The following is a 20,187-nucleotide window of genomic DNA, read 5'->3' as shown; positions in this document are numbered from 1 at the left end:
CAGTGGGTGTTATCGTGAGAGGCAAACAGATCCACTTTAAATCTGACCAAACTCCCTCCATATTAACTCCACCGTCTCGGGAGTCTCTATTCCCTGGGCCTCTGCCCCTGCCTCGACAGGATGTCTGCTCCCACATTTTCGTCCCCAAGAATAAACATAGCTCTGACTGAGAGAAGTTTGCCCTGGGACCACAGAAGAACCTGATGTGCCAATTTGCATTGAGGGCGCGATCTCAGTCCCCCTGTCTATTTATGTATGAGACCACCGACGTATTGTCTGTTCACACTAGAACAGAGCAGAAAGAGCAGCATCCATGCATTTCGTGAAGGTGCGAGGAGACAGTGCTAGGCCGAATGGAAGAACTCTGTATTGATACGATGAAAGTCACGCTAATACTACATGAATAATAATTCCATTCTCCATTCCCATTCATCATAGCACACTCATCTCTGCCTTCAGGTTGTTTAGATCCCCAGTTCAGATAGAGCGCAGGTTCACCTGAAGACCACTGCCATTTATCAACACTCGTCCTCTGCAGCCCAATCCAGATATACTGAACACCTCCATCATTCACACTCTTCTTCAGCTTGTTCATGTCGTTCATGTTGTCAACAGTGGCCAGATCTGTGTATTTCTCTCTGCAGAATCTTTGAGCTTCAGTCCAGGTCTTTGCCTTTCGAACTCATCCATAAATTGGTAACAAAACAGCAACAAAAATGGTGCAAAAGGTGAATCCACGAAACATACAACAACAAGTCCAGACAATAACTGAGTGAAAGTGAGCAGATTAAATGCAAGACCAAACCAGAAAAGCGAAAAGAGAAACAGGTGTGGCTACCTAAACAAAATAACCAAGGAGACAAATTATTAAAACTAGGCAACAGAACAGGGGTCCGTTCTTCGTAACTTACTCAATACATCAGATGATTTGACAGATACCAGACCTGATCTCTGGCTGAATTGGTTCTTCAAACAAATTTGTGGATTTGATTAAAACAATCTGGATTAAGAATATAAAAAATAAAAAAAAACATCACACACCTGACGAAAACTTGAACTTCTGGACCTTTATAAGAAAGCAGCCAAGCTACCAAAACGACATTAAGGTTATAATCGATAAAGTAAATGTACTGTTTGTCTAATGATTCCCAATTATTTCACGATTTCTAGTATTTGTACAGGCTTTACATTTTTATTTCAATGTTAGAATTTTTTTAAATTTACCGTAAAGCAGATTTTTTACGTGACAGCATTAATTCGTTTCTGAATGGTCAAGAACATTTTTCTAATGCACATTAGACAGCTTTGTTTTGTCTTTTTGTCAAGCCACTCACATAATAGCTGTATATTAATGGACGGCTCAGACTAACTCCATATAATAATAATAATAATAATAATAATAATAATAATAATAATAATAATAATAATAATAATAATTTGTTTAATTTATATAGCACCTTTCCCAAGCTCAAGGACGCTTCACAACAACAGTAAAGAACAAACAATCAGTTCATACATAAATGGACAATAGACCTTTGCTCAGTCCAAGAAAAGTAGTCCAAAGGCGGAAGCGGCGCTGCATTGCAGCGACGAACAGCAGTGGTTGGGTCTGCGTGTATTTGTCTATTCATGTTTTTTTTTTTACCGTCGTGCGCATGGTGTTTTTAACTTTTTAACATTCTTTGACACTTTTTAACTGCGTGAAATCATCATGGAATTTATGAATGCTTTGCTTATGAACATTGTCACTTTTGGTACCACCTTGAGCTTCCAAACAAATGTCCAGTGTTATGGAGCAAACAACCAGCCGTGTAGGCTCCAATACTTCCAATACTTTCTCATAGGGTGCGGCAAATCAGCTGTCGGGACTTTGCCGATACCCAGCTGCATTCTGCCGGAGATCTATAGTCACGGAGCTGCAAATTTGGATGTGTTGACAGCGGTGCGAGCGAGGAGGCGCGGCCGGGAAGGAGGAGGGCAAGTGTGGCTACACTTGTCATATAGACACTGGACCGGAGGCAGCCGGCAGCGGTCCGCTGGACGAAAGCGGAAGCGGGGCCGAAGAGGAGGAGTGCGACAGACTACACAGGCGAGGGCTTCGTCGCCTGCCACTGCCTTCTATTATTTTAGGAAACGTGCTGTCACTGAGGAATAAGATCAACGAGCTGCAGGCACATGTTAAGAGTATTCCTGAATATAAAAACGCGTGTGTGATTGCTTTGACTGAAACCTGGTTGAAAGATCAGTATCCGAGCCACGACTATGAAATCGATGGCTTTGGTCAACCTATCCGGCTCGATCGTGATGAGCAGCTGACCGGAAAGATACAGGGAGGGGGCGTGGCCCTGTATGTCAATCAACGCTGGTGTAAGACAGTCATAGTGAGAGAATCGATCTGCACTTCCAATATTGAACTCTTATCTATTTCACTGCGTCCATTCTACTTGCCACGTGAAATTCCGCAAGTATTTTTGACGGTGGTGTACATCCATCCTAAAGCCAGTTTGGCAGACGCCACATCCACCATTGTCAAACTTGTGCATCGTTTGCAGAGTATTTCTCCTGATGCTCCACATTTTATTTTGGGGGATTTTAACTCTTGCTGTCTTAAAAAGCCCCTCAGTCATTTCTACCAATATGTAAATTGTCCAACTAGACATGGCAAAGTGCTAGACTTGTGTTATGGCACTATAAAAGGGGCGTATAAATCATATGCAATGGCTTCGTTAGGATCCTCTGACCGTAATTGTGTTCTTCTAGCCCCTGTCTATCAGCCAGCCCTAAAGAGAGGGAAGATTGAACACAAAGAGGTTGCTCTTTGGACAGAGAGTGCCATTAAATAACTAAATGGTTGTTTTTATAACACTAATTGGGATGTTTTTAAATATGCTTGTAATGACTTGGATGAATTGCTTGATACTGTACCAAGTTATGTACTACACATGCAAGATATTATTATTCCCAAGAAGACAATTAGAATATATCCAAATAACAAACCTTGGGTTAGTAAATCCCTTAAAAGTGTCCTTAATCAGAAGAAGTTAGCTTTCCGTCAGGGTAATATTCACCAGCAATGTGAGGCCCATAAACTGGTTAAGAAAGAGATAAAGCTGGCCAAAAAAAGGTTTAAAGATAAAGTAGGAGTTGAACCAATTCTATGTGAGATTTGACTGTCATGATTTCTCTGAGGATTTGTCTAAATTTAGGGAGGCTCCTGAGGGCAGTAAAATTCAGATTAGTGAAATGGATGTCTGTAGAATTTTGGAGGGGACTGACCAGAGAAAAAGTCCCGGGCCTGACGGCGTTTGTGGCCGCCTGCTCAAAAATTGTGGTTTATTTTTATGTGATATCTTTTCTTGTATTTTCAAGCTTTCCTTAGCTCAGATGGATGTTCCTGCATTATGGAAAGAATCAATTATTGTTCCTGTGGCTAAGATTCCATCACCTAAGGGACTGAACGATTACCGCCCTGTGGCTCTTACGTCATTAGTCATGAAAGAGCTAGAAAAGATTGTGAAGAAGAGCTTGCTTGCTATGTCACAGAATATTATTGACCCACTCCAATTTGCATATCAGGCAGGCAAAGGGGTGGAGGATGCTACAGCAACACTGCTGGACCGTGTTACGGGGCACTTAGAGGGCACAAAGACACATGTACTGGCTACTTTTATTGATTTCTCATCAGCTTTTAATTGCATGCAGCCCCATATTCTTGCTCAGAGGCTCTCTGAAATTCCTGCAATAGATGTTGGTACTATATGTTGGTTGGTTGGCTGGCTGACTAGGAGGCCACAGAGAGTACGTGTAAATGGCACCTTGTCTAAGGCCCTGGTGTGCTCTACTGGATCACCCCAGGGGTGTGTCTTATCGCCATTGTTATTTGTATTGTATACAAATCGCTGTCGCAGTACTTCTGAATCATCATTCATAATCAAATATTCTGATGATTCAGTGATACTTAGTTTTCTGCAGGACCATGAGGTGGGCCATGGTCCAGTCTTGGACAGTTTTATAGAATGGTGCGAGGAGTCATTCCTACAGTTAAATGTCGCAAAAACCAAAGACATGCGGTTTGACTTCCGTAGGAAACCACCTGCCTTGCCATGTACCGTTATAAATGGCTCAGCAGTGGAGACTGTCAGTCAGTATAAGTACCTGGGAATTATACTGGATGATAAACTGACCTTTGAGGCCAACACAGATAGGATCTGCAAAAAGGTTAATCAAAAACTGTTTTATTTAAGGAAACTGAGGAGTTTTAATGTTGAAAGTTCACTTATGAAAATGTTTTATTCATCATTTGTTGAGTCAATTCTCACATTTTCAATAATTTGCTGGTTCGGCAATCTTAATTTGATTAGAAAGAATAGGCTGGGAAGCTTTGTTAAACAGTGTCGGAAGATCACTGGTGTCAATCTTAATGATCTGAGCCAGGTCTACCAGATTAGGTGTGTCCAGAGGGCAAATGCCATTTTGGCAGACCCTTATCACCCTCTACACGCAGAGTTTCGGCTCTTGCCGTCAGGGAGAAGGTTTGCCTTCTCTAGAAAGGCAAAGTCAAATCGATACACAGGATCATTTGTACCATTAGCTGTTAAATACTTGAACCAGCTCTAAACATTGTAATTTGTAACTTTTCCAGGATGACATCTATGGGTTAACTGTGTTCTTTATTTTTTCATTTTGTTGTATCTTTTACTGTATTTATGTGTTGGCTGTGCCAATGGCTGCTGTGGAATAAATTGCCCCTTGGGGATAATAAAGAAACATAACAATGAGCAATTGCAGTTGCATATCACATTACAATTGGAAAACAAACAGAAACAATAACAGAAACAAAAAACAACATGTCACTGTCACTGTCATCTGTTAGTCACCGTCTGCACTACATGTCCCATCATCCTCTTCGGCTCACACCTGCACTCACTCCACCATTACCCGCACCTGCCAGCGATCATCGTTATCAGCTTGTCTTGATTGTTCATCAGTGTATTTAAGTTCATCTCTGTTCTATGTTCAGGGTTGGTAGAAAGCATGAAATCTGGGAAATCTGTAAGAAATGATATAATTCATAAGATTTGTATGGTTTTATATAAGTTAAATGCAAAGGATTTAAAAATCAGGTTTCTTTGGGTACCTGCACATGTAGGAGTGAAAAGGAATGAGGAGGTTGATAAACTTGCAAAACAAACACTGAAACACAATAGAATATTACAAGTACCATATAGTAAATCTGAAGCTAAAATGTTTATTAAAGCATATGCAAGATCAACATGGCAGGAGTATTGGGTGGGTCATGAAAATGGGAGACATTTATATAATATACAACCAGAAGTAGATATAGGAAGGACAGAGTGTAGGAGTAGAAGAGAGGAAAGTATAATTACACGGTTAAGAATAGGACACACCGGGCTCAATTCTTCATTGAAGATAATAGGGAAACATCCAACAGGGAAATGCCAACATTGTAATCATTTAGAAACTGTAGAGCAAATTTTATTTCATTGCACAAAGTACAGCCAAGAAAGAAACCAGCTTTTTCAGTCTCTTAGAATGGTCAATCAGAATAATTTTACAATGCAAGGTTTATTAGGGAAAACATCCAGTAACATTTATCAATATGTTATTAAGTTTCTGAGAGACACAGATTTAGAAAAAAGGATTTAATTTTTTTTTTTTTTTTTAAGTTGAGTTCCAATATCTCCTGATTCACACACCAGTCCAGTCGGTGGCGGTAATGCACCGTTAAGTTGGTTTGCCAGCCGCCATTAAAAACTAAAGAAGAAGAAGAAGAAGATGTTCAGGGTTGGTTATTGTTTGTGTTAAGTGCACACTGTTTGTGCGTTGCACGCTGTCTCGCATGGCAGTTGTTATTTTGAGTTACCTTTTAATCAAACTTGCTACCTTTCGATTAGTGATGGCCAAATGAAGCGTTTCGAAGCATTATTGCTTTCTGATACAATTGTGTCGAAAATGGTTCATTACTCGAAGCTTTATTCAGATAGAAATTGCAGCACCATCTCCTGGTGAAGTAAATGTAATGCAACAAAGCTGACAACCATAAAATGCAAGTAGGCTTATATGTTAACGCCCCGTTTATGACGTGTTTACCGAGGCGATCAAAGCTGAAACAGTGTTAGTGCTGTGAAACTCATTTATGTAGGTGAATTTTACAGATACTGATTAATTTCATGTGTTCACCTTGATAATAAAACATTGAGTATGATGTGTGTGTGTAATTATTTCTTTAGACAAGGACAGAAGATCAGACCAGCTTAAAAAAAGTTGGAAACCATCACAGAAATTCTAATGGTTTATATTAAAATAGGAACCATTGGCTTTTACCATTTAAACCACTACAGAATTCTTTTTTGTAGTGTGTTTGGGACATATTCCATTAGGATTTAATGCCTCCACCAATACAACCCAACACATATCAGTAGAGACCCACGAGACCACTATAATTTCCATTACAACCAATAAAATTCCCATGAAAACCATTAAATCCAACAGAATTTCTGTAATGGTTTCTATAGTTTTTTTTTACCTTCACTTTTATAAGAAATACAGCCGCCAGGTTTCAAACCTGTCAACACTGGATTGGGCTGTCAAAGCAGTCAGGTGGTTCACTACAGGAGTGAACCAGTGTGTTTGCTTCAGAAGTCATTTTCACGTGACTAGTGACGTAATGATACAAGCTCCGAAGCAGTGGTTCATTGCAAGGACCGTTCGAGTTTGAAGCAAGCTTCAGAGCGTCTGTGCCAGACGTAACATCACTACTTTCGGTTATCATCATCTTCACTGGATCTAATTTGGGACAGAATAACTGACCTACAAAATGAACAAGGAAGACTGCGTTTCACAGAATGGCCGGTCACTGGAGGATTAGGTGGATGATTATCTCGAACTTTATCACGAGGCGCGCTGGGAAGATGAAACTCTAAAACAGCATTTCTGGAGCAGGATTGACGATATACTCGGCCAGATGCTGCTGTTGGGAAAGGATCACCTTCCTTTCATCGAGTACGCCGACTGTGTCTTGTGGGTGTGCGGATCCTCCCTGTGGGAGTCGTTGAGGACAACGAAAACATGATCTCCGACTCCCCAGGACTATCAACACCTCCAGCAGCCATCTCTCTGCCCGCTCCAGAGATAACCCTTCGTCCCAGCCTGGAGTTTCCCGCTGAGACCGCCCGTTCAGGGGGCTATACGTCCTCGGCCATAGTGATCATAACGGGCTCCTACGGAAAGGAAACAAAGGGTCGTCTCTGCCATGTCGTCTCCGCCTTCACAATCTGCTCCGCCCTGGTCTTCGGTACCGTCCTGGAGTCACCAGTTCCCGTTGATCCTCCCAAAGAAGACTTTATAAGAAATCAAATTTATTTCTCTCACTTATATCTCTCTAAACAATCTTTGATTTAAGTGTGAAATGTAAATGTCAACTCATAAACATAGTGTAAAAAGTAGTCCACATGATTCATGTGCACTATTCAAAGTATTCTGAGTTAATTTGATTGCTTTATTTGAAGAGCAGGTCGCAATTTAAGTTTTTTTTTTTCTTTTTCGAATCATGTCCTCCCTCATTTGAATCCATCTCCCCTCATGAAACCATTGGCTCATTTGCATAAGCGAGCGCCATTACGATAAAGAAGCTGCACACAAACCTCAGTGGTTCGATTTTGGATTAATTATGTCGTCCTGCCACAGCCTGCAGCGCAGCGTCTTGATTGGTTCTCACGTCTATCGTCACCGCTGTGTATTTGGAGTGTTGAAGGTGAACAACATTTGAAAACTGTCCCAAACAGGATACATCTGCCTCCGAAGGGCACTTTAGAGTAAGAACAATCATGGCCACCATATTGGTTTAAAACAAACTAACAAATAAGTCAATAAATAAATAAAAACAAAAACAAAAACCTCACTGGTTACTGGCATCTTCCAGCAATGCATATGACATGCTTTGGAAAAAGGGGCTTTTGATTAATTAGAAAAACGTGGGTGTTGAAGGAAGTATGTATAATTGGATAATGGGTTTCTTATATGATATTATGGAGCATGTAAGAGTGCAAACACCTTGTTTGAAAATAGTCTCGAATCTAATCATTCTGAATTTGCGAAAATTGCCCTTGAATCAAAAATCTATGAATCATGAATCAAATCGATTCGCTGTCGACCCAAAGATTCACACCACTAATTTATTCCAGGAAACTGAAATATGCATGTTTTGTAAGTGACATCATATCCTAAATATCAACCAAACACACCAACAATCAAATATACATTTAACATATTTATTACATTTAATTGACAGTTTATTGTGACATCACTTCACTTCTGCCTTTCTAAGAATAAACCAGATTTAATTCTCCTGAGACACAAATAAAGATTATACTTAAGAGCTGCTGCTCACAGAATCATATTCAACAGTTATTGATACAGATATGATTAGTGAAAAACATAAAGACACATAAACACACCAGATATGAAAAGAGATTCTTAAAACACACGTATATTGTGTTAGTATTTTAGACATCTAAAGAATATTCAATGATGTCAGAAAACTTTAATAAGATCACATTATGTTATGATAATTAACTCAGAGAAATATTACAGACTATTAAAATATAATTAGAAGATTCACTCAGAAATGACTAAAGAACAAAATAAACATGAAAGTGAATAAGAAAATGGATGAAAACAGTGAATGTAAGTAAACACACAAACATTGTCGTCTTCTCACTCCTCAGATCTGCTGCAGATGAAGTTGAGTTTGTGAGTCTCAGGAAGGCTGATCCAGCGCTGATCTCCTCCAGACTGAACTGCTCCTTTTCTCTTCGTAAGGCTGCAGTTTTCCGGTGTCGTTCCGTTCCCTGGAGCCCAGTTCTGATAGCACACGACCTCTCCGCTCAACCAGAGCCACATGTTCATTTGGCAGTAGTTGTGTAAACCCAACCACACCGCCTCAGTAGACGCACATTTAACCACATTCATCACACGACGCTGAATCTCGACTGACTGAACCGAGACCAGATCCGTATAATTCTGTCTGCAGTATCTCAGAGCTTCAGGCCACGTCAGATTCTCTTTGATCAGAATCAGTTTATCTGGACACAAAACAAACCACAAGCAAAAACTAGAGAGAGACTGATCAAAAACAACATGCAGAACAAACACTGTGGAGGAATCTGTCATGTCAGACATGTAGCGTGAACTTTAAGATATCTGGAGGTGATGGATGGATTGTGTGTGTTTGTGAGGATCTGCTCACCTTCATGACATGCAAAAGGATAGTTTCGGTTGCAAGGGACGTCATGCCATTGACCCAGAGCGTTCGGATTGAGAACTGCACAGTTTTCATTTCCTCCAACATTATTAGGTTCACTAGACTTCCAGTCTCTGAATGAGGAGTTACTCTGATCTGACCACTGCCATGAGTCTCTGAACAGACCGATCCAGACATCATTAGATATGTGACTATCATTGATGAACTTCTGAATCTGTTGACTCTCATTCTGGTTCCTCACACTGACCAGATCAGTGTTATTCTGTCTGCAGAAACTCTGAGCGTCTCTCCAGTTCTTCGTCTGATTGACAAAGACGAGTCCTGTGTTCACTTTAAGAAAAACAAATGGAAATAGATTTATAAATCAGTTTGTTCATCATTCTTATGCTGGTTTATGGTTTTTAATGTGAATAAGAGCAGCGAAGCATCAGAAACACATTTAATTCAAAGACTGTTTCTACAGCTGATGATATATTAAATATTCAAATTATATTCATGATGATTTTGCTGATATAACATCAAGTATCCATTGTGAATTTCTGTGATAATTTTATTGCAACTATATTTCTCTATCTTTTTTTGTTACACATTTCTCTGGAATACTGTATTCAGACACACAGAGCTGAATGAGAGACACATCAAACAGATGAAGATGTTAAACTGCATATTAATGTTTGTTAACTAGTCCTTAGAAATATATCAGCAAAAAAATAAATTTAAAAGGTTGAATTGTAGTTGAATTGTATAATGCATGCAAATTAATATTGTTGCAATAATAACACTATTAGCGTTTGTCTTGTTTCTAGTCTGATCGGTTTTTCACATTGTAATGGACAATTTGTCTTTGTGAGGTCAGTTAAAGTTCATCTAACAATGACGATTTCTACAGGTTTTGTGTTAAGATTTTTTTTTATTACATTTTATTTATTGTAATACGTGTAACAAGTGAACACAATAAAATTCCACTGAAAAGACAAGAACTGAATTGTGTTCTCAGGACAAGAGTTTGTTCATAAATATCAAGATGGGGCAAGTTGCTGTACGTCTATTATATGTTGAAATTTTATGCATTCATTAATTCATTACAATTTACAGTATGTTTGTCAAAACAATGGTTTGATATTTTTCAATTTAAAATTTACAGTATAAAGTAAAAAATATGAAAATATAATTATCTAGGCTCATAATGGCAGATCCCCACAGTTATGAACAACAAATATCAAAATGTGTTCAATATCAGTTTATTTTCTATAAAAAAAGTTGAAAGTGTGACAAATATCCACAGTCTCTTCTACATTTATGACCACATTATATGGTGCATCTTTTTATTAATAAATGTTTATTGAGATGGAGCTGCACTTACTGTTAGATGAATTGCAGATGAAAGTCAGGCTGTTACTACATGGATAATCATACCATTCTCCATTTCTCATGAAAGCACACTCATCTCTGCCAGGTGGTCCAGGTCTCCAGTTCAGATAGAGCGCAGGTTCACCTGAAGACCACTGCCATTTATCAACACTCGCCTTATTCAGCCCAATCCAGACACCTTCATCATTCACACTCTTCTTCAGCTCGTTCATGTCGTTCATGTTGTCAACGGTGGCCAGATCTGTGTAATTCTCTCTGCAGAATCTCTGAGCTTCAGTCCAGTTCTTCAACACGTTTATAAAGTGATACTGACGCTGAACACATTCAGATACGGAGCAGAGAGCTGTGAAAGAGAGCGTTTGATTTAATGCTTTTCATAACAGGGTCAAACCTGATGAAACTATAAACCATAAATAAAACAACAAACACACTCACCAATGAGAAGAAGAATCAAATATAGAGTTTGGGCCATTTCTGAGGAAGAAACACATTGAAAAAAAAAAAAAAAAAAACTCAAGTTTTAACATGATCATGTAATAAAAACATTTTATCAGCATAACACGATTCACAATCATTGAGACAATATTAACATCTGAAAGTGTAATTGTGTTTGAAGAATGAACATGTTCTTACTTTAGAGGTCGTGTGTTTCTGTCCTGAGTCTGATGTTTCTGTCTGCAGATTTAAACTACGTGATTATTATATCTGCTCTCATCCCTCATTCAGCTCATCACATCATTTGTTTATTTCTCTGAAACTAATTTTCATATTCTAATTCTTCCTTAGTTGTAAATTTTTCCACCTCTTTTCCTTTATTTGCATATTGTCAGTCAATATCAGTCAATATAAACATGGACCTTGATCAGAAAATATAATCATATTTCCATTCATAATTTATTTTTTAACATTCACAACTAAGCAGCTGCTTTAATGTTATTGCTGAACTGTATAAATCGTGTTACATCCCTGTTCAATTTATTGTGTGTTTGTGTTTCTCTGTTTTTGGTCACTTTTTTATCTGTTTGTGTGTGAACTGAACAAAGATCCACTAATGATGTGATTGATGAGGGTTGAGTTCATTAGTGAAGACTGGTGATACTGGTTACTGAGAGCCTTTAAAAAACCCTGTTTGAGACTCCAGTCAAAGAGAAAGAAACGTGTGTGAGATGAAGGAGTGAGTTTGACTATTGAGAGAGTATGGGTGCTTCTCATTTCTTATTTGTGCATCCTTGTTTTCTTTCCTCGCGTCTCAGCTCCACTCCTGTAGGATACAAGCGAACGCTGCAAGGAAAGGAAATGAGGACGAAAGAATCGATGGAAAGCTTATATGTATATTGGAATATTTGATCACTCGAGCATCACTTCACTGCATCATCAGCAGCACTGAAAGGATCTGCCCATACATTATTGAAGTTTGGTTATTTAAGAAATTCATAATTAATAATTGTTACTATCTTAAATCTCTGCATAGTCCAAGGCTTACTTATGCACGCAGTATAGGATTCCTTTGTATGAACGTAATGGCCACATCTGTTTATTAATGTGGACCTCTGTGTTCAGATGGTGAAGTCTCCCGATGTTCTACATTGAAGGCCTTTCTGGATTCAGAAAGGAGGAGATCTAGCCAAAAACTGTCAATTTATAGATTTGTTATACAATGTATATATGATATGTATTATGTAATGTATGGTTTTATTGGTAGAAGTTGTAATACTGCCCTATTATTCTTGCTATATGCATTACATACCCAGGGTTCTGGGAGGCTGAGACATTCCTCCCCCAGCACTAGGTTATTATTCATTCATCTGCTAATTAAAGACCAGAAAGACAAGGCACTTTTGTTGGACTCTTAATTTCTAACAATAATAAAGCAAGATACCCTTTTGAAATGTGTGTGGTTTATTGAAACAGCAAAGGTAAAGTATAAATTAAAATGATTGTGACAGATGTGAAGGGGGAGGAGAATTTATATGTGCGTCACGTTTAGTCAATAAAACACTTTGCATAGGAGACACCTGTGTATCCTCAATCCTCACTCCTCGACTCCTCGTTCCTTAACTCCTCGATCCTCACTCCTCACTCCTCAATCCACACTCCTCGATCCTCACTCCTCAATCCACAATCCTCGCTCCTCACTCCTCAATCCTCACTCCTCACTCCTCATCCTCGATCCTTGATCCTTACTCCTCGATCGTCACTCCTCAATCCACAATCCTTACTCCTCGATCCTCACTCTTCACTCCACGTTCCTCTCTCCTCGATCCTCACTCCTCGACTCCTCACTCCTCACTCCTCGCTCCTTGCTCCTCAATCCTCACAGCTTGCTCCTCGCTCCACAATCCTCGCTCCTCGCTCCTAGACTCCTCGCTCCTCGAATCCTCGATCATCATTCCTTGATCCTCGACCCTCACTCCAAGTGTACTATAAGTGTAACAGTAGTAAACTTTAAGTACACAACTAGGTTTCTCATTTGAAATGCATCTGTACTACAAGTGAACTTATAAGTATACTAGTAGTTTACTGTTTTAATACAAGTAGTAATTTTTTTTAGTTTATGAAAGTACACACTGAAGTGTACTCTCAGTAAACTACTCGTTTAGTAGTTTATACTGAAAGTATACTTGTAAGTTTTCTTTGAGTGAACTTTACATTATACTTATAGTTTACTATTTATATATTATTTTTGCACTTGCAGTATACTACTATTTTCAAATGTAGATATTATTTTTTATACTTGAAAAATACCTTCAACTGTACTTAAAACATTGTATTCATGCATCCTTTTTTCACACTTGAATGCCGGTAAGTTTCATAAAGAAAGGCAACATTTTAAACAAAAAAGTTGAGAAAAATCACATTTTTGTCAAAGACTACACCTTGATCAGATTCAGAACGATGATCAAAACAGATGGAGTAGATTGAGTCGAACATCCCCAAAGCTTCACAGTTTTTCTTCATGGGTTCGACATTTCATTTGGTAACATTAAGCAGTTTTGATTTACATGCTGTTTAATTTTTGATGATCACGTTATTTTACATTTGAGTGAGCAATCTTCTATCGCTTGTTTCAGCTTCTTCTTCTCCTGTGTTTTGATCCAGAGATTCTGTACTAGAAGATGTGTCATAGCGCCCCCTACTGTATAACAGTGGATGGCTGGAATATTCAGTCAATGGTGGGGAAAGAGTAAAGTAGAATTAAAGTAAATTCCTATGTACTCTACCAGTGGACTAGCCTACACACAAATTCAGATATGCAGAATCAGAAACATATCTGTTTTATATAAATATTTTAATCAATAATTTCCTTCATTTTTTCGTAAGGGTGGCTGGAATGTGGACATTAAAACATTGTTATTTTTTTTTTTAAATTGTCTCTTTGTTAAAATGTCATACTCCTGTTTACTGTTTCTTTGTTCGTTAATAAAACATGAACACATTTGCATGTTAACACATCCTCATCACTCATTTGTTTATATCCACATTCAGATGTTCAGGATGGACAATATTTACATCTCTGACATGAAACCGTGAGATTCATCTGTTAGTTTTACTGCAACAACAGGAAAGTTACACTATAATTGAGTCCCAATTCAGAGCTGAATCCTTCGAAGTCCACTAAGGTAGAAGTGAATATTGTTAAAAGAGGCGCTCTAAAATATGGAGGATTTCCTGTTTACATCACCAGCTGTTCCCGCCCACTGCTCCTGTCGCCTAGCAACTGTGACAGATGCGTTTCTGACAGATATTTAAATACAAAAATGGAGCCAGAAATGATTCTATTTTTTTTAGAAGCCGCCCGGCATATCTCAGGCTGAGACAGGACCATAGATAGTTAAAAGAAGTATTATAGATTTCTCATGTTATTTAACTATTTCATTTCATATTTGAAATAAGCAGGGTAGGGTTGTGTAACCCTCACCAGCCGAGTACACTCGTATAATACTATTAAAGGAGCCCTGGTATCCCAGCAGTAGTAAAGGGTAATGTCTGGTCCTTCCCCTGAAGAATGGATAGTTAGCTACAAGAATTCTACAAGAATAATTAGTTAAATAGCGCGGTGCCTCCAATTAATAAACATATATTCTCACGTGTTTGAGAATAATAATAATAAAAAAAAAACAGGTTGACCATAAGAAAGTTATAATAAACCCTGAGGTTTATCTAATATAACCCCCCCACCCCCCAAAAAACAAACAAACAAAAACATAAATAAATAAAATAAACAAATAATCAAACTAAATAAAATAAAAATGAAACAAATGGCAGGAATGTGAAACTACAGAATAATTCACTTACACAGTGATGGAATCTTGAATGGTTCAGGGAAACCTACAATACAATACAATGTTACCACATTTAAATAGTGCAACACTTTAAGAGACCCAAAACTCAATACTTCAGTGACTTAAAATAGTCAGACCCCCAAAAAATCAGTTACCATAAATACAAGTTAATTACTAATATCAATTAATACTTATTTGAACATATATGACTCAGATTTACTCAGTTGTAATAAGATGACTCTTAAATTGACTCGTTCGAATCAAAACAACTCAAATTGTCCTTATATGTAATCAAATGGCTCTTAAACCAATTTGTTCCCTAAACCGTGTCTTTGATAATCAGTTCACTCCTTACAAGATATTTACAAGATAACTCTTCGGTCATCATGGGGCGGTGGTGGAGACGCAGTCAGGAAATTGCAGTTTGTGGCCGACCTGCCTGACCAGCGATTGACCGCACGGCACCGCTGGAAATCACGTGATTGTACCAGGTGTTTGCGGCCACTACAACTTGCCATTAAGGAGGCCGGCCTGCCATCATCGCTCCGTTTAGCGCTGCTAAATGCTCGTTCCATCACTAATAAGGCACATGCCATCAACGATCTTTTCACCAAAGAAAAGATGGATTTTATGTTTCTTACAGAAACGTGGCAAAAGGATAAGGAAGCTGTACATTTAAATGAGCTCTGCCCTGCAGGTTGCTCTGTGATTGGGACACCTCGAACGGCACGCCGAGGCGGCGGCCTTGCTGTTGTGTATCGTGATGGATTCTTATGCAGATTAATTCACTCTGAAACCTTCTCCTCTTTTGAGTCACAGATGATTAAGGTCGGTTTTGTTAACATGTTTTAGTGTGTGTTAATTTACCGCCCTCCTGGTCCTGCAGGCATCTTTCTTACTGATTTTACTGATTTTTTTATCCTCTATAATCAAGCTGGAGAAAGTTTTAATTATGGGAGATTTTAATCTTCATATTGATGATATCTCATGTATTGCAGCTACAGATCTCCTATCCATTACTAACTCTTTTAATTTTATGCAACATGTCTCAGGACCTACACATTTAAAGGGGCACACCCTGGACCTTGTTTTCTCATTAGGTCTTGAGATAGTAAATGTGTGTGTGGAGGATGTACATACGAGTGTACATACCATAGTTGTGTTTTCTTTAACCTGAACTTAAAGGTTCAGGTTAAAGAACCCCCCCACACACAGCAATTCCACTTCTAGCATATAATGTGGGGGAAACGTCAATCTTAGGCACTGCAATCTCACTTCACGAAGTGCAATTTAAAGCCCGCACTCACCCTTGGGTCTCTGTCCGAGGGGACCGCGTTCATCAATGCTGCAAAGGATGTTTCGGGATGTTTTTCTTCACAGACACAGGCAGAGTACACATCACCATTTATAATGGAGAAAGAGATAGGAGGTCAGTAATGAATCAGTACAATCCACTCAGTGACATTTATGATCGTGATCCACACACTCCAAACCACATCCAATTCAGTGTCGAATACATGCAATTACGAGACTCAGTTCTCGATTACTTAGCTCCTCTCCAATGCAAACAGGATATTTCACTTTCCCTCTGTTGTCCTCGAGTCCCTCATCAAGTCAACACTCTCCTCTTCATTCGCCAGCACTCCAATAACTGCAACCACCCGATAAAACAACTTCTCACGGGAGAGAACCACACCAACAGTCTCTTTCTCTTGCTTTTTATACTCTCTCAATTGCTGACAGGGCCTCACCCAAACTCCCAGAGTAAATTCCCCACACCTGTTTTCAATCTGTCATTTGGGGTTGTCATGGCAACAGACGCACACACAGGCCTGGGGACAGTGTTACACTCAAAGTGTCCCAGCGGGAACACTGCTTCAACGGGAATAAGTTCCATATACCATTTGTCACACCGTGACATATTTAAAGAGGCTTTTGGCTAGACTGTAGGGTGGTTAGGCCGGTCTTATGTGTATTTCTATTTATTTCTGTTTTATTTTTTGCTTTTGTTATTCATGTTTGATTATGTATTGTAATGTATTTATAAATGTTGTGTATTCCTCCTTTTGTTGTGAAGCACTTTGTGATTTTTATCTGTGAAAGGTGCTATACAAATAAATTTTACTTACTTACTTACAAATCTCGTTCACATGTGTCAAAACCGATATTAAACCCTCAATACATCAATAAAAGTGAGAACCCCCAAACTTAGTCTCTAAACCAGTACATTTGAAATTGCCATGAACCGTTGGTGCACTTTTCCTCCAAACGATTTGATATTTAACAGAGCTAGTTCAGTCCAACTGTACTCACTCATCTGCATGTGTAAGACGTGAAAGCAGTCCAAGGTCCCGAATAATTGTTTTGTTTCTTCAAACTGAAACAAAAATCAGACTGTAACAATCTCAAATCGCCGAAGCTGATGAATCAGTCCTCCATTAGGCCGTGGGTGAATTTCCACCAGAAGCCGCGAACGAGTCCTCCGCTCTCCCTCGAAATTCCGATCCAGTCTTCCGCTCACGGCGCGAAATTCTGTTATGAATCGTAACGAAACTGGTCAGCAACTCAGTTCGGACAGCGCAGAGAGAGATTATTCTCTGTCCCTATGGAGTTAATATTGTGCCATAATAAAAAAAAAAAAATCCAGCATTTTGCAAACAAACTCTGTCTGCTTTGCAAAGGAAAACTCGACTCGCAAACATACAGAAAGCAATGTGCAAGTACAAAGGTCAATTTGAGCGAAAATGCAGTGGAGTAAAACATGAAGTCGTGCAAAAAGTGGGTATGCGCTATATGCGGCGCATGGGGCGCATCACCATGGGGCGCCAAAGCGATGAAAAAAATTATAAAAAAAATAAATAAATTATTATTCTTTTTTTTTTGGTATTTTCTATATGTAGCTGCTGTTGTGCGTTTCTAAATAATTTCTACATTTCCTCAATGTTATATAACATTTTAGAGGACTAACAGGCTAGAGTAGGTGCCGGGGCCCTCATAAGATTCCCTCATTAAATTTTGACAGTGTGTGGAGGGAATATCGCGAGAGGGCGGGGGCGCCTTGAGCGCTGAGCGAGCAGGTACGAGTAGTGAGTTGTCGTCGAAAAAGATGGATAAAGCAAAAAAGCTGTCGGAGGCTAAAAATAGAAAAAGAAAGAGGGAAAAGGAGATGGCATGTTAAGGGATGCGACAGCAGCTAAATAAATGGATGGTGAAAGGCAACAGGTAGGATTTAAAGTGTGACGTCTGTGTGTGCTTGGAGGCTTGCAAATAACAGACTAGCAAGCGTTTGCTAACACTGGGAATGTAGCAGCCAAATGGGGGTTTAAATTACGGCTAGCTTAGAATATGTACTGTATATATATGTATGAGATTATATATATATATATAATCCTGTAATTACAGCTTTCCAGGATTCACCCAGGATTAGTCTATGCCAACTCTAATCAATAGCCTACATTTAATAGTTGACATCATTTAATTAGTAATTAGTATCCAGCTCTTTACATTTAATTAGTTGAGTTAGCATAATTAATGAACTAATAAAATAATAGAATAATTAAGATGCCAACCATATATTTCTATATAGCATTGCTTATTCCACCACACAAAGGACTGTTTATAAGGTGACAATCCGTTATACATGTGAAGATTGTAGGCTGTATCTTGAAGATTTTTGTATTGTATTGTATCTTATGTTATAAAGACGAAGATTGACATTTTGTTAATTAAACAAAATAAGAACACAATGTTGTAAAAAATAACTACTATAAAATATATTGGCCTCATATAGGCCTCACTGATTAATTTTGCCTGGGGCCCCCATTTAGTGTAGGTTTGCCTCTGATTGGGGGCTGCTACTATTTGCTTATGCTTTTTGAACGTAGAAGTGTGATAAAGGTGTGATAGGCTATATACATTTTATGTGGATAAAGGCATATTGTGTACATGTACTTACAAGGCCAAGAAAATGTAGTTTTAACGACATAACATCTCGTTATTACGAGATAATTGAGTGGAAAAATAGTATGTATGTGGCAGCAATGCGTCACCGTATCAGAGGAAGGGATAGGAAAAGTGTCAAGTATGGTTTGAACTCTAACTCTGTTGTAAACCGACTCTTGTGAAGTTTCTCCCCAGTTGTTCCACATAAATCGGGACAGGAATTTGCTTATGACCAGTAGCGGCAGTGTAATTAGCGTCGAAAAAGTGCCGGCTACAAACAAATGTGCTATAGCTCTAGGGATCTTAAACATTGGGCCTTCTATGCGTTGAATAGCATGCTAGCATCCACTTCTTTGTCAGACAGTCATCGCTTGGAAAAGCATGAAAACTCAAATATGGTTGTCACTGCTCATTATTTGTGCAATAAGCGACGCTACAGTTACACCTCGTTGTTGCTTCAGCCATTGTTTTTTCGACCGGAAGTCGCTTTACACAACAAACGCTGAACCGGATGTGCGTTCTGACCTCCGTGAAAAAGGCCTATAGGGCGTCTATGTATTTATTATGTCTATGGGCCGCTGTGTCAGAGCTAAAGAGAACGGCTGTGGGAGAGTCCTTTCTGTGGTCGCTCCACACTAAAAGATACAAAATATATAATTTCATATAAAATGTTTGACACTTTATAAAAGGATTGCTCACAGTACATTTACATTTACATTTAGTCATTTAGCAGACGCTTTTATCCAAAGCAACTTACAAACCAGGACTAGATCAAGCGAGTCATCATGAAGAGGCAAAAACAAAAACAACGCAAGAAGTGCTCAAGATACAAAGTTCAGGCATTATTCAGAATAGCATAAGCCCGGTAAGTGAGGTATTAGAGGGATAGGGGAGGGTTTTTTTTTTTGTTTGTTTTTTTAATGTGGTTAAGTGCTCATGGAAGAGATGGGTTTTCAGATGTCTTTTGAAGGTTGTCAGGGATTCTGCATTCCGGATGAGGGTGGGGAGAGCGTTCCACCAGCATGGAACTGTGAATGAGAATGTTCTGGAAAGTGATTTTGTGGCTCTCTGTGATGGAACCACGAGACGTCGCTCGTTGACCGATCGTAGGCGTCTGGTAAGGATGTAGGCTCGTAGGAGTGAGTGAAAGTAGGAGGGAGCTGAGCCTGTGGTAGATCTGTAAGCGAGCGTCAATGCCTTGAACTTGATGCGAGCAGCGAGAGGTAGCCAGTGCAGAGAGATGAACAGAGGAGTGACGTGGGCCCTCTTGGGCTCGTTAAAGACAAGACGAGCTGCAGCATTCTGGAT

General features: G+C 39.0%; 1 protein-coding gene across 1 annotated transcript in view; it reads right to left on the bottom strand.

The window, feature by feature from the left end:
• LOC311078640 (C-type mannose receptor 2-like) overlaps positions 1-11,126 on the bottom strand; it is a gene marked incomplete at its 5' end in the record, with an annotated part of 185,577 nt that extends 174,451 nt beyond the window's left edge. The window contains one exon of the mRNA XM_084107568.1: positions 11,090-11,126. Coding sequence (XP_083963694.1) covers positions 11,090-11,126 — 37 coding nt within the window. The remainder of the gene's footprint in view (positions 1-11,089) is intronic.
• Positions 11,127-20,187: the final 9,061 nt, after the last annotated feature.

This window comes from Abramis brama, assembly GCF_963993115.1.
Source record: "Abramis brama genome assembly, chromosome: 3".
In the NCBI taxonomy this organism is placed as follows: domain Eukaryota; kingdom Metazoa; phylum Chordata; class Actinopteri; order Cypriniformes; family Leuciscidae; genus Abramis; species Abramis brama.
Note: the sequence above shows the minus strand (reverse complement) of the source record. Positions and strands in the feature narration are given on the sequence as shown.